Below are 12,992 nucleotides of genomic sequence, written 5' to 3' on the forward strand. Positions count from 1 at the left end.
TAAAAAAAATTATTTTGCCTTTTTGCCTGCCTATTTCAGAGATTTTTAGCGCCTAAACATCCTGGCTCTAATGATCACCAATGTGTCCATGATTTCTAGAGTAACTTCCTTAAGTACCCTGGGATGCAGACCATCAGGCCCTGGGGATTTATCAGCCTTCAGTCCCATCAGTCTATCCAACACCATTTCCTGCCTAATGTGGATTTCCTTCAGTTCCTCTGTCACCCCAGATCCTCTGGCCACTAGTACATTAGGAAGATTGTCCTCCTTAGTGAAGACAGATCCAAAGTACCTGTTCAACTCTTCTGCCTTGTTCCCCATAACCAGTCAGTATGCTCCAGTCAGTATGCTCTCTACCTGTAGAAGTTCCTTTAGGAGGTCAAATGCAAGAAGTAAAAATACAATTAATAGCATGACCCTTAATAGTATTGATAGTATTAATAGTACAGAGGGATATTGGGTCCAAGTTCATAACACCCTGAAAGTGGAAACACAAGTAGATAAAGTGGCTTGCTTTGGTAGGTCAGGGTACCGAGTATAAGAACAACAAAAGTCAGGATGCTTTATTGGAGTTTGGTTAGGTCATATTTGGAGTATTGCATGCAGTCCTGGTCGCCACATTACAGGAAGAATGAGGAGGCTTTGGAAAGGGTGCAGGGGAGGTTTACAAGATGGTGCCTGCATTAGGGGATATTAAGTGCAGAGAGAGATTAGGCGGACTTGGATCATTTCCTTTGGAACGCTGGAAGCTGTGAGGAGACCTGATTGAATTGTGTATAATTGTCGGAGACATGGATGGAGTGGAGAGTGGGAATCTTTTTTTCCCCCAGGATGGAAAAATCAAATACTAGAGGGCATAATTGTAAGGTGAGAGGGGCAAAGTTTAAAGAAGTTGTGCGGGGCAAGTTCTTTTTCAAATATTGAACGTGGTGGGTGCCTGGAATGCAATGGCAAAGAGGTGGTTGTGGCAGATAAAAGCAGCATTTAAGAGACTTTTGGATATACATATTGATAAGCAGGGAATGGAGGGCTATTGGTTATGTGCACACTGGGTGGTGCCACCGTAGTGGCTGCCTCGCTAACAGTCTGTCTGTCCCCTCTCTGTTTTTAATTATTTGAAGTATGTTTTAAAAGTATGTTTAAGTGTTTCTTGGTCTGGTTTATGTGGAGGGTGCGGGAATTTGGGGAAACTTTTTTCAGTCACTTATCTCGACGGAAATGCGATTTTTCTCCATATCATATCTCCGTCTCCCCTGCGGACTAACAACGTGGAGTGGTGAGGCTTTTCCTAAAGACTGGCCCAGTGCTTCAAGCCGCGGGCGCGCAGACTTTAACATCGTGGAGCCTGCGATCCTTTGCCAAGGATCTCCTGCGGAAGAGCTCCAACCACAGGGCCTGTGGACTTTAACGCCGAGTATCCCGCGGACTCCGGTAAGAAGAGGCCGACTTAGGAGCTCCATGCCGCGGAGTGTTGCAATCCGTCCCGACGCCGGCGTTGCGATCATCCTGACGAGAGGGCTTCGGACATCGGACCGTCGGCAGCGGTGTCTGCGGAGGATTCAACAGCCCCCACCACGGGTGAACAAAAAGGATGACGATTGAACTTTATAACCTTCCATCACAGTGAGGAATGTGGATTCCGCTGTGGTGAATGTTTATGTTAATTTTATTTTATATGGCTGTGTGTATTGTTGCTTTTCACTTAGAACGGCTGTATGGTATCTCAATTATCACTGTACCTTAATTGGTGCATGTGACAATAAATTTGAACTCGAAATCGAATTTGAGATTAGAGATTGTCTTAGCATCATGTTTGGCATTGACATTGTGGGCTGAATGACCCGTTTTTGTGCTGCACTGTTCAATGTTCTATATTCCATGGGCCTGATTACAAAGCCACACGCTTCTCCAAGTTACCATAGAAGTCAATGGGTGCTCAGTTTGAACTGAGAACCTTTATGGACACAAAAGGGCTCGTAGCAGAAGTATTGTTGCTCGGAGAAGCAGGTAATCTGTGAAAAATGTAGCAATGTTTCATACAGACACATTCAGTCCAGGTCTGGTTCCCTGCAGCGACTTCAGCTGATTCTCTCCATTTGAAGTAAATTGATTTCGTCCCAGCCTGAAAACGATTGAGAAATGATGTAGAAATAAACAGGCTGCACAACAGTGTCAGTAACAGGGAGTGAATTAATATTTCAACAACACTTTAAGTAGATTTTTGGATGTTTAATAATGCAAATACTCACCAGATCCACTCCAGACTCGGATGGGTGAGTATCAGACGGCGAAGAGCGGGGACAGATCGGTCTGTCAAGGAATTTGCTCCCAGGTCTAGACCTTTCAGTGAGTGGATTGTACTGAGTGTGGAGAGGAGATCCTCAATGCAATAATCTGTGAGACCAGCAGCCCAAAAACTGTGAAAGAGAGAAGCATAGTAGGAAACAGGGAATCCCTGAGGTTGTTCAGTATAGTAATACTACTGATGGGCAGAGCTCCTGTTCATCATGTCATCGGCCACTCGTCATGTTCTCGCTGTTCTTTCCAGCTTGGTCCTAGACATGGGTTTTCACCAGCAGACGCCTCTGAATTATTTAACACTAAAGGTGTCTGAGCCTCAGTGTCCGGTTGCATTGCCAGAAGGGTTTTGGCGGTTAGTGAAGTGCCACCCGTGTCAAAACTGTCACTGAAATTAGATGCTTGACACAAATTGCTGGAGTGACTCAGCAGGACAGGCAGCATCCCTGGAGAGAAGGAATGGGTGACATTTCGGGTCGAGACCCTTCTTCAGACCCTTCTTAGTCTGGAGAAGGGACTCGACCCGAAAGAGTCTGAAGAAGGGTCTCGACCTGAATCATCTCCCATTCCTTCGCTCCAGAGATGCTGCCTGTCCCGCTGAGTTACTCCAGCATTTTGTGTCTACCTTCAATTTAAACCAGCATCTGCAGTTCTTTCCTACTGAAATTAGATGGTTGTGAACCTTTGCTGACCCTGCATTGAAGGCTCTAGGACTGCTGAACTTGTGCTGGGTTTAAGCTGCAGCAAGCTGATCAAGGTAGTGAACCTCTATGAGGACTTTGCAAAGTTGCACACATCAGCTGAAAGCACATGCTCTCGAGCAGAAAGTGCTGCTGCTGATGTCAGCCAGCTCCTGGTATACTTAAAGGATTGGACTGGCTAGATGCAGGAAAAATGTTCCCCGTTGGGGGAGTCTGGAACCAGGGGTCACACTTTAAGAATAAGGGATAGGCCATTTACGACTGAGATGAGGAAAAACTTTTTCACCCAGAGAGTTGTGAATCTGTAGAATTCTCTGCCACAGAAGGCTGTGGAGGCGAATTCACTGGATGTTTTCAAGAGAGAGTTCGATTTAGCTCTTAAGGCTAAAGGAATCACGGGATAGGGTGAAAAAACAGGAATGGAATACTGATTTTAGATGATCAGCCATGATCATATTGAATGGTGGTGCTAGCTCGAACGGCCGAATGACCTACTCCTGTACCTATTTTTCTATGTTTTCTATGTCTACGACTTTGGCAATTGTGTGAAGAAACGCAGCCAGTGCAACAATCGCTGGTGTCCTGATGGAAGGACTGCTCCAGTATTTAGTATCAATGACTGCATATTCTTTGTCACGTTCAGGGGCTTACCGCAGTCTTTGTATTTTACACTCGGTGGTCCTCAGAGCTGCAGACAACAGCTTCACTCCAGAATCTGCCACCTCGTTATCACCCAGCTCTAGTCCCGTCAGCGAGCGGTTTGTCCTGAGAGCAGCGGAGAGATCTTCTGCACAAGAAGCTGTGAGACCAACATCCCATAGCCTAAGGATCCGACATCCAAAAACCAAAGAATAATTTATTCTTGTAAAATGTATATTTACTGTCTATTAGCACAAATTATTCAATTAAGCCCTTCCATAAACACTTGAATTCAATTGAACAAAAATCTATGTTACTCTCACTGATTGCCCCAGTCATTTATGTTATGTATAAGTCACGGATAAATTAAATAGTTAATATCAAACGCATGCCGATTTCACCACAATTCAATCATCTGTATTGGTCAAATCTTAATGGAGAAAGCAGCAACAAGTTGTGCTACTTGCAAACCTTCTCACTCAAGGCTGCTTCTGGAAAACATCCACATTGGAAACTCCATGCATTTCGTAAGAAACGCCCATTTCTCTAATTTGCTGTTGATTTACAATTTCAATATTTCACCCATTCCACTGCAAAAGCTGAAGATTCAAAGGAGAGAATGTTTTGAAAGTTGAAGAAACATTGCATTCAAGTCTAAACATGAACACTTTTGACCAAAGCCGTATTTTCTTATACCTTTCTTGACATGTTGATTAACCATATAACCATATAACAATTACAGCACGGAAACAGGCCATCTCGACCCTTCTAGTCCGTGCCGAACACATAATCTCCCCTAGTCCCATATACCTGCGCTCAGACCATAACCCTCCATTCCTTTCCCATCCATATAACTATCCAATTTATTTTTAAATGATAAAAACGAACCTGCCTCCACCACCTTCACTGGAAGCTCATTCCACACAGCTACCACTCTCTGAGTAAAGAAGTTCCCCCTCATGTTACCCCTAAACTTCAGTCCCTTAATTCTCAAGTCATGTCCCCTTGTTTGAATCTTCCCTACTCTCAGTGGGAAAAGCTTTTCCACGTCAACTCTGTCTATCCCTCTCATCATTTTAAAAACCTCTATCAAGTCCCCCCTTAACCTTCTGCGCTCCAAAGAATAAAGCCCTAACTTGTTCAACCTTTCTCTGTAACTTAGTTGCTGAAACCCAGGCAACATTCTAGTAAATCTCCTCTGTACTCTCTCTATTTTGTTGACATCCTTCCTATAATTAGGCGACCAAAATTGTACACCATACTCCAGAATTGGCCTCACCAATGCCTTGTACAATTTTAACAAATTTAACATTACATCCCAACTTCTATACTAAGTTCAAGTTTATGAATTCTTATATGAATTCAGCCAAGATCTACTTTCATGTGGTTAGAACAGCTGTGTCACACACACAAATGCAAGCCTTGCTTTAATTTGAATAAGGTGCATCGAAAATGCTGACTCCGGAGTGGGAGAATGACTCATGTTAGTGGTGTCATTTAGTGTATATAGCCACGGGCAGTTGGAGAATGATGGAATATATCTGTCCTAATCTCTCTTAGCCTGGTACTTACCGCAGTATCTTTATTTTACAGTCTGGATTTCCCAGAGCAAGAGACAGCAGTTTCATTCCCGAATCTCCCAGTTTATTAATGCCCATATCCAACTCTGTCAGTGACTGGTTTGTTTTCAGAGCGAATGCAAGATCCTTGATGCAGGAAGATGTGATACCACTCTTGTCCAGCCTGGCAAACATGGTAAAGAGCAGAGAAACAAGAGTGTTAAAATCACCATTACTTTTTAGCAGGCCTATACGGGTCATATTAATACTTGGTTTCAGTCTAAACTCCTGGGATTGTAAATAAAATCACTGTGAACACAACATCTCACAGTTACTTACTCCAATTTCTGTATTTTACAATCAGGGTTCCTCAGAGCTGCAAACACCGGCTTCACTCCGGAATCTCCCAGGTCATTGTCCCCTAGTCTAAACACAAACAGATTGAGTAAGAAACAAACTGATCCAAAACCAAAAATATTTCAGGATATTAACAACCAGGTATTCCTGTCACTGACAAAAGCCCTGCTGCCCAGCTCCCTGTTATTCACGGAATGCAATCATTTATCAAATATAATGCTGTCGACGTGAAACCTCTAATGGTCCTCATTCACTGCTGTTAGAAATATCCTCATGACGCATTAACCACCATTCAAATTTGCGGATAACCGCCTCGTTCTGTTGCTATTATATTCCAATTAAATATTGCAATTTATGGGAATGGACAATTTCCCAGTAAAACAATTGTCCTCTCATTTCCTGTCCTTTAGCGTTTGTACCTTATATTAATCCATGACACATCTCGGGTTACATTGTCATATGTGACCAACTGCTGAAGTTCTCAATCGAAGAGAGGAGCTCTCCCAATAAATGAGCTCTGTTTATTTCAAGTGAAGAGACATAGATTTGGGGTTGTATTCCAGTGTTTACTCTCCAAGTATGGCCGAATACATGGGGTGGGATGGCTGGGAATTTTCAGCCTCCTGCTGCATGTGAAGCCCTAACACTAATAAAAGTCGCAGCCTGGTAGTTTGCAAGTGTTAACTGGCAGAATTTACAGACCAGTCATGATAGTATGCAAGCCTAGATTGGAAGGTGAAAGCAAGACTGACTGAGCCAGAGGAGCAAGATGTATTTGCTGGATGAAGGGACAGTGTGGAGGGCTGTGAGATTACAGAGCTAAGAAATGACAATGGGGATTGGGGAAAGTTCAGTTCGCCCCAGTGGCAGCTGACTGCCAGAAACTGTGCTCTGTCCCTTTGTTACTGAATGTTTGGTGTTTCTGTTTTCCACTCTGTACACATGGATGGTTCAATGACCATAGCTTTTCCTTCCTGTTTGGGTGTCCCAGGATATTGAGAAAATTACATGAGGAGGGTAAAGATCTGTCCGGCCCAGCATACTCATGCAAACATAAAGGGAGCTCATCAGCACCTCCACTTCCATAGAAGATTGAGCTAATTTGATACGTCAATTAATTGTCTCTTGAACTTGTGCAGGTGAAAGGTAGAGAGCATATTGACTGATTGTATCACGGCCTGCTTCGGCAACTCGAATACTCATGAATTAAGGAGATTGCAGACAGTGGTAGACATTACCAGGTGTGTCACAGGTACTGACCTCCACACCATTGAAGGGATCTGGAGGAACTGCCTCAAAATGAGAACTAACATCAAACATCACACAACCCTGGCCATGGTCCCATTTCATCCTACCATCAGGAAGATGGTATAGGAGTCTGAAAACAGTCACAAGTTTTAAGATGGTTGTTCCCAATTCCATCAGGTTCTTGAACACTACATTGGGCAAAGTCAGCATGGATTTATGAAAGGCAAATCATGTCTGACGGATCTTATAGAATTTTTCGAGGATGTAACTAGTAGAGTGCATAAGGGAGAACCAGTATTATATCTGGACTTTCAGAAGGCTTTTGACAAGGTCCACATAAGAGATTAGTATACAAACTTAACGCACACGGTGTTGGGGGTTCAGTATTGATGTGGATAGAGAACTGGCTGGCAGACAGGAAGCAAAGAGTAGGAGTAAACGGGTCCTTTTCAGAATGGCAGGCAGTGACTAGTGGGGTACCGCAAGGCTCAGTGCTGGGACCCCAGCTATTTACAATTTATATTAATGATTTGGACGAGGGAATTGTATGCAACATCTCCAAGTTTGCAGATGACACGAAGCTGGGGGGCAGTGCTAGCCGTGAGGAGGATGCTAAGAGGCTGCAAGGTGACTTGGATAGGCTGGGTGAGTGGGAAAATGCATGGCAGATGCAGTATAATGTGGATAAATGTGAGGTTATCCACTTTGGTGGCAAAAACAGACAAGTAGACTATTATCTGAATGGTGGTCGTTTAGGAAAAGGGGAGATGCAACGAGACCTGGGTGTCATGGTACACCAGTCATTGAAAGTAGGCATGCAGGTGCAGCAGGCAGTGAAGAAAGCGAATGGTATGTTAGCATTCATAGTAAAAGGATTTGAGTATAGGAGCAAGGAGGTTCTACTGCAGTTGTACAGGGTCTTGGTGAGAGCACACCTGGAGTATTGCGTACAGTTTTGGTATCCTAATCTGAGGAAAGACATTCTAGCCATTGAGGGAGTACAGAGAAGGTTCATCAGACTGATTCCTGGGATGTCAGGACTTTCATACGAAGAACGACTGGATAGACTCGGCTTGTAATCGCTAGAATCTAGAAGATTGAGGGGGGATCTTATAGAAACTTACAAAACTCTTAAGGGGTTGGACAGGCTAGATGCAGGAAGATTGTTCCCAATGTTGGGGAAGTCGAGAACAAGGGGTCACAGTTTAAGGATAAGGGGGGATTCTTTTTGGACCGAGATGAGAAAAACATTTTCACACCCAGTGGTGAATCTCTGGAATTCTCTGCCACAGAAGGTAGTTGAAGCCAGTTCATTGGCTATATTTAAGAGGGAGTTAAGATGTGACCCTTGTGGCTAAAGGATCAGGGGGTATGGAGAGAAGGCAGGTACAGGATACTGAGTGGATGATCAGCCATGATCATATTGAACGGCGGTGCAGGCTCGAAGGGCGGAATGCACCTATTTTCTATGTTTCTGTTACACAATGCTCACCCCAACTATGAACATCTTTGGTTGCACTGAGGACTTCAGGGTTTATGCTTTTGTATTGTGGTTATTGCTTTAATGTAATTTTATTTATTATATATTATCTATGTGCATTACATTTACAAGTCTGTTATGCTGCTGCAAGTAAGAATTTCATTGTTCCGTTGTTGACAACTAAACACTTGAGTTTGACCCAGATCAATTTAATTTAGGTTAGAGATAGAGCGGAAACAGACCCTTCGGCCCACCTAGGAATCTAGGAGTGCTGGTCCATAATTCCTTAAATGTGGCAACACAGGGTAGATGGAGTGGTCAAGAAGGCTTTTGGCACATTGGCCTTCATCAGAGTATTGAGTTTCGAAGATTGGAGGTCATGTTACAGTCCTGTAAGACATTGATGAGGCCACATTTGGAGTATTGTTTTCAGATTTGGTCATCATGTTATAGGAAAGATGTTGTCAAATCTGAGAGATAGCAGTGAGGTTTTACAAGGACGTTGCCAGGACATCCTGAGGGACTGAGCTACAGGGAGTGGTTGAGAAGGCTAAGACTTTATCCTTTGGAGCGCAGGAGGACAAGGGGTGATTTTAAAGTGGTGTACAAGATCATGAGAGGAATAGATTGGGTAAATGTATGGTCTTTTGCCCAGAGTGGGGGAATCAAGAACCAGACGACATAGGTTTAAGGTGAGGGTAGAAAGATATAATAGGAACCTGAGGGGTAACTTTGTTTTTTACACACAGGGTGAGCTGGTAGAGGAGGCAGTTTAGCCAAGTACTATCATAATGTTCAAGAGACATTTGGCCAATTCCATTGTTAGGATATATTTAGAGGGTTATAGGCCAAGGTGGACCAAAGGGTCTGTTTTCACAATGTATGACAATATGACTCTATGCACATAGCTCCCTGAAAGCTGCAATGCAAATGGAAAAAGCGGTAACGAAGTAGTACATTAAGGTTCCATTTATCTGTCTGGCCATTGAAGTTAAGAGTCAAGACGCCATGTTGCATCTTCATAGGACATTGGTAAATCGCATTTGGAGTATTGCGTGCAGTTCTGGTTGCCCCATCACAGGGTATACGTGAAGGCTTTGGGCAGTGGTTTACCACGATGCTGCCTAGATTAGACATCTATATTATTAAAGTCTGATCTTGACCGCTTTTGGCTCACTGTGCTGCGGTTTCCGAGAGAACGCCGCCACCTACGGCCGTCATTTTTGGCCACCTCGCTCAGAGCCCCCCTCCGCCTTCCTGGACCAGAGGATTTTTCTCATCGATGAAAAATCAGAGAGATATTAATGTATTTAAAAAAAATTGCCATTCTCTCTGCTGCCCCTGCTGGAGGGAGGGGGAGGGACTATAAAACCAGGAAGTGGTGTGCCTCACTCAGTCTATGCAAGATGGAGGAAGCCAGAGGGTCACGTCTCTCTGAGCTCTGAAAAACACTGAACACATGTCTACTCAACTGTGAGTGCCCGTAATGTGGTTTGAAAATGAAAATGCTGTTTGGGTTGAAGTAAAAAAGCACTGCTAATAGTTGTTTGGGTTGAAGTAAAAATGCACTGCTAATTGTTGTTTGGGTTGAAGTAAAAATGCACTGCTAATGGTTGTTTGGATTAAAGTAAAAATGCACTGCTATTGGTTGTTTGGGGGGTGTTTGGGTTCAAGTAAAAATGCACTGCAAATGGCGGTTTGGGGGGGTTTTGGGTTGAAGTAAAAATGCACTGCAAATGGTTGTTTGGGGGTGGGGGGTTTGGGTTGAAGTAAAAATGCACTGCAAATGATTGTTTGGGGGGTTTTTGGTTGAAGTAAAAATGCACTGCAAAGGGTAGTTTCGAGGTTTTTGGGTTGAAGTGAAAAGGCGCTGCAAATGGTTGTTTGGGGGCGGTTTGGGTTGAAGTAAAAATGCACTGCAAATGGTTGTTTGGGTTGAAGTAAAAATGCACTGCTAATGGTTGTTTGGGTTGAAGTAAAATGCACTGCAAATGGTTAGTTGGGTTGAAGTAAAAATGCACTGCTAATGGTTGTTAGGGTTTAAGTAAAAATGCACTGCTAATGGTTTTTTGGGTTGAAGTAAAAATGCATTGCTAATGATTTGGATTGAAGTAAAAATGCACTGCAAATGGTAGTTTGGGGGGTTTTGGGTTGAAGTGAAAAGGCACTGCAAACGGTTGTTTGTGGGCGGTTTGGGTTGAAGTAAAAATGCACTGTAAATGATTGTTTGGGTTGAAGTAAAAATGCACTGCTAATGGTTGTTTGGGTTGAAGTAAAAATGCACTGCTAATGGTTGTTTGGGGGGTGTTTGGGTTCAAGTAAAAATGCACTGCAAATGGTTGTTTGGGGGGGGGGTTTGGTTGAAGTAAAAATGCACTGCAAAGGGTAGTTTGGAGGTTTTTGGGTTGAAGTGAAAAGGCGCTGCAAAGGGTTGTTTGGGGGCGGTTTGGGTTGAAGTAAAAATGCACTGCAAATGGTTGTTTGGGTTGAAGTAAAAATGCACTGCAAATGGTTGTTTGGGTTGAAGTGAAAATGCACTGCAAATGGTTGTTTGGGCAGGTTTTGTATTGAAGTGACAAGGCACTGCAACGGGTTGTTTGTCTAAACTTGACAACTTCCTGTTTGCACTATATTGATTTTAGGTAAAACGCAACCACTTACGGCTGTGATTTTTGCCCATCTTACTCAGTCCCCCTCCGCTGATCAGGTGCAGAGGATTCTTCCCATCAATGAAAAATAAAAGTGTTATTAGTGTTTAAAAAATGTTGAGAATCTCTCTCCCGTCAATCACGGCGTGAAGGCCACACCATTTCCGGTGAAAGGGAGAGGTATTATAAAACCCGGAAGTGTGGGTGTGGTTCAGTCAGGAGAGGTCACTACTCTGTCTGAGCTGTGAATCAACTGAACAACCTGACTGTCTGCTGAACTGTGAGTGTGGTGTTTTGTGTGGTTTTGTGGTGGTTTCACCTTGCTTGAAATGGTGTAAAAATGCATTTGAATGTGGTGGCCTTGCACCCTGCATGAAATGGTATGAAACTGCATTTGAATGTGGTGTCGTTGCACCTTCCTTCAATGGTATGAAACTGCACTTGAATTTGGTAGCCTTGCACCCTGCTTGAAGTGGTATGAAACTGCACTTGAATTTGGTGGTCTTGCACCCTGCTTGAAGTGGTTGGAAACTGCACTTGAATTCGGTGGTCTTGCACCCTGCTTGAAGTGATAGGGAACGGAACCTGAATTTTGTGGCCTTGCACCCTGCTCGAGGAGGTAAGAAACTGCACTTGAATTTGGTGGCCTTACACCCTGCTTGAAATGGTAGGAAAATGGATTTGAATTTGGTGGCCTTGCACTCTGCTTCAAATGGAATTTCAAGGAATAGCCGTGAGTCAACTGCCAGCCCACCAGCCATGAGTGCGCTGCCAGCACATCAAGCTTGAGGATCTGAGCTGCCACCCCAAGAATCCATTTCGCCCACAATGTCCATACTAGCCCTCTGGAGACCAGTAGTCCCTGCAGCCAACAACACCCATACCAGCGCTCCAGAACCCCCCCCCCCCCCCACCTACACTGCCCACCAATATCGGAATTGGTGGAGAGGCGGAAGATCGACACGGGGGACCAGCCCTCCCGTGTGAACATGGGACCCAACGGGTTCCACTTAGTCTAGTATTAACTATAAGGAGGGCTTCGTCAAATTTGTATTGTTTGCTCTGGTACGGAAGTTTAGGGGAGACCTGATAGAAGCATATAAAATTATGCGAGGCATAGATAGAGTAGAGAATCAAATCTTTTTCTGGGGTGGAAATGTCAAATACTCAAGGACATAGAAACATAGAAAATAGGTGCAGGAGCAGGCCATTTGGCCCTTCGATATACAATATGACTATACAATACGGCTATACAATATGATCATGGCTGATCATCCAATTCAGTATCCTGTACCTGCCTTCTCTCCATACCCCCTGATCCCTTTAGCTACAAGGGCCACATCTAACTCCCTCTTTAATATAGCCAATGAACTGGCCTCAACTACCTTCTGTGGCAGAGAGTTCCAGAGATTCACCACTCTCTGTGTGAAAAATGTTTTTCTCATCTCGGTCCTAAAGGATTTCCCCTTTATCCTTAAACTGTGACCCCTTGTCCTGGACTTCCCCAACATCGGGAACAATCTTCCTGCATCTAACTTGCCCAACCCCTTAAGAATTTTGTAAGTTTCTATAAGATCCCCCCTCAATCTTCTAAATTCTAGCGAGTACAAGCCGAGTCTATCCAGTCTTTCTTCATATGAAAGTCCTGACATCCCAGGAATCAGTCTGGTGAACCTTCTCTGTACTCCCTCTATGGCAAGAATGTCTTTCCTCAGATTTGGAGACCAAAACTGTACGCAATACTCCAGGTGTGGTCTCACCTGGAATACAACTGCAGTAGAACTTTCTACTGCCTACTTTCAATGACTGGTGTACCATGACACCCAGGTCTCGTTGCATCTCCCGTTTTCCTAATCGGCCACCATTTAGATAATAGTCTACTTTCCTGTTTTTGCCACCAAAGTGGATAACCTCACATTTATCCACATTATACTGCATCTACCATACATTTGCCCACTCACCCAGCCTATCCAAGTCACCTTGCAGCCACCAAGCATCCTCCTCACAGCTAACACTGTCCCCCAGCTTTGTGTCATCCACAAACTTGGAGATGTTGCATTTA

The 12,992-nt window shown here is 43.9% G+C and overlaps 1 protein-coding gene across 3 annotated transcripts in view; it reads right to left on the minus strand.

Annotated features, from left to right (window-relative positions):
* Positions 1–261: 261 nt before the first annotated feature.
* Positions 262–12,992, minus strand: part of LOC116985586 (NACHT, LRR and PYD domains-containing protein 3-like) — a 37,449-nt gene continuing 24,718 nt past the window's right edge. For 2 of the 3 annotated variants that reach the window (XM_033040420.1, XM_033040434.1), the window contains 5 exons: positions 5,537–5,623; positions 5,211–5,381; positions 3,651–3,821; positions 2,250–2,417; positions 262–2,122 (listed from right to left, as the gene is read on the minus strand). In XM_033040420.1, coding sequence (XP_032896311.1) covers positions 2,035–2,122; positions 2,250–2,417; positions 3,651–3,821; positions 5,211–5,381; positions 5,537–5,623 — 685 coding nt within the window. In that variant the 3' untranslated portion in view covers positions 262–2,034. The remainder of the gene's footprint in view (positions 2,123–2,249; positions 2,418–3,650; positions 3,822–5,210; positions 5,382–5,536; positions 5,624–12,992) is intronic. The other variant, XM_033040428.1, reaches the window with a different exon arrangement.

The sequence above is a fragment of the Amblyraja radiata genome, chromosome 2, assembly GCF_010909765.2.
Source record: "Amblyraja radiata isolate CabotCenter1 chromosome 2, sAmbRad1.1.pri, whole genome shotgun sequence".
Taxonomy (NCBI): domain Eukaryota; kingdom Metazoa; phylum Chordata; class Chondrichthyes; order Rajiformes; family Rajidae; genus Amblyraja; species Amblyraja radiata.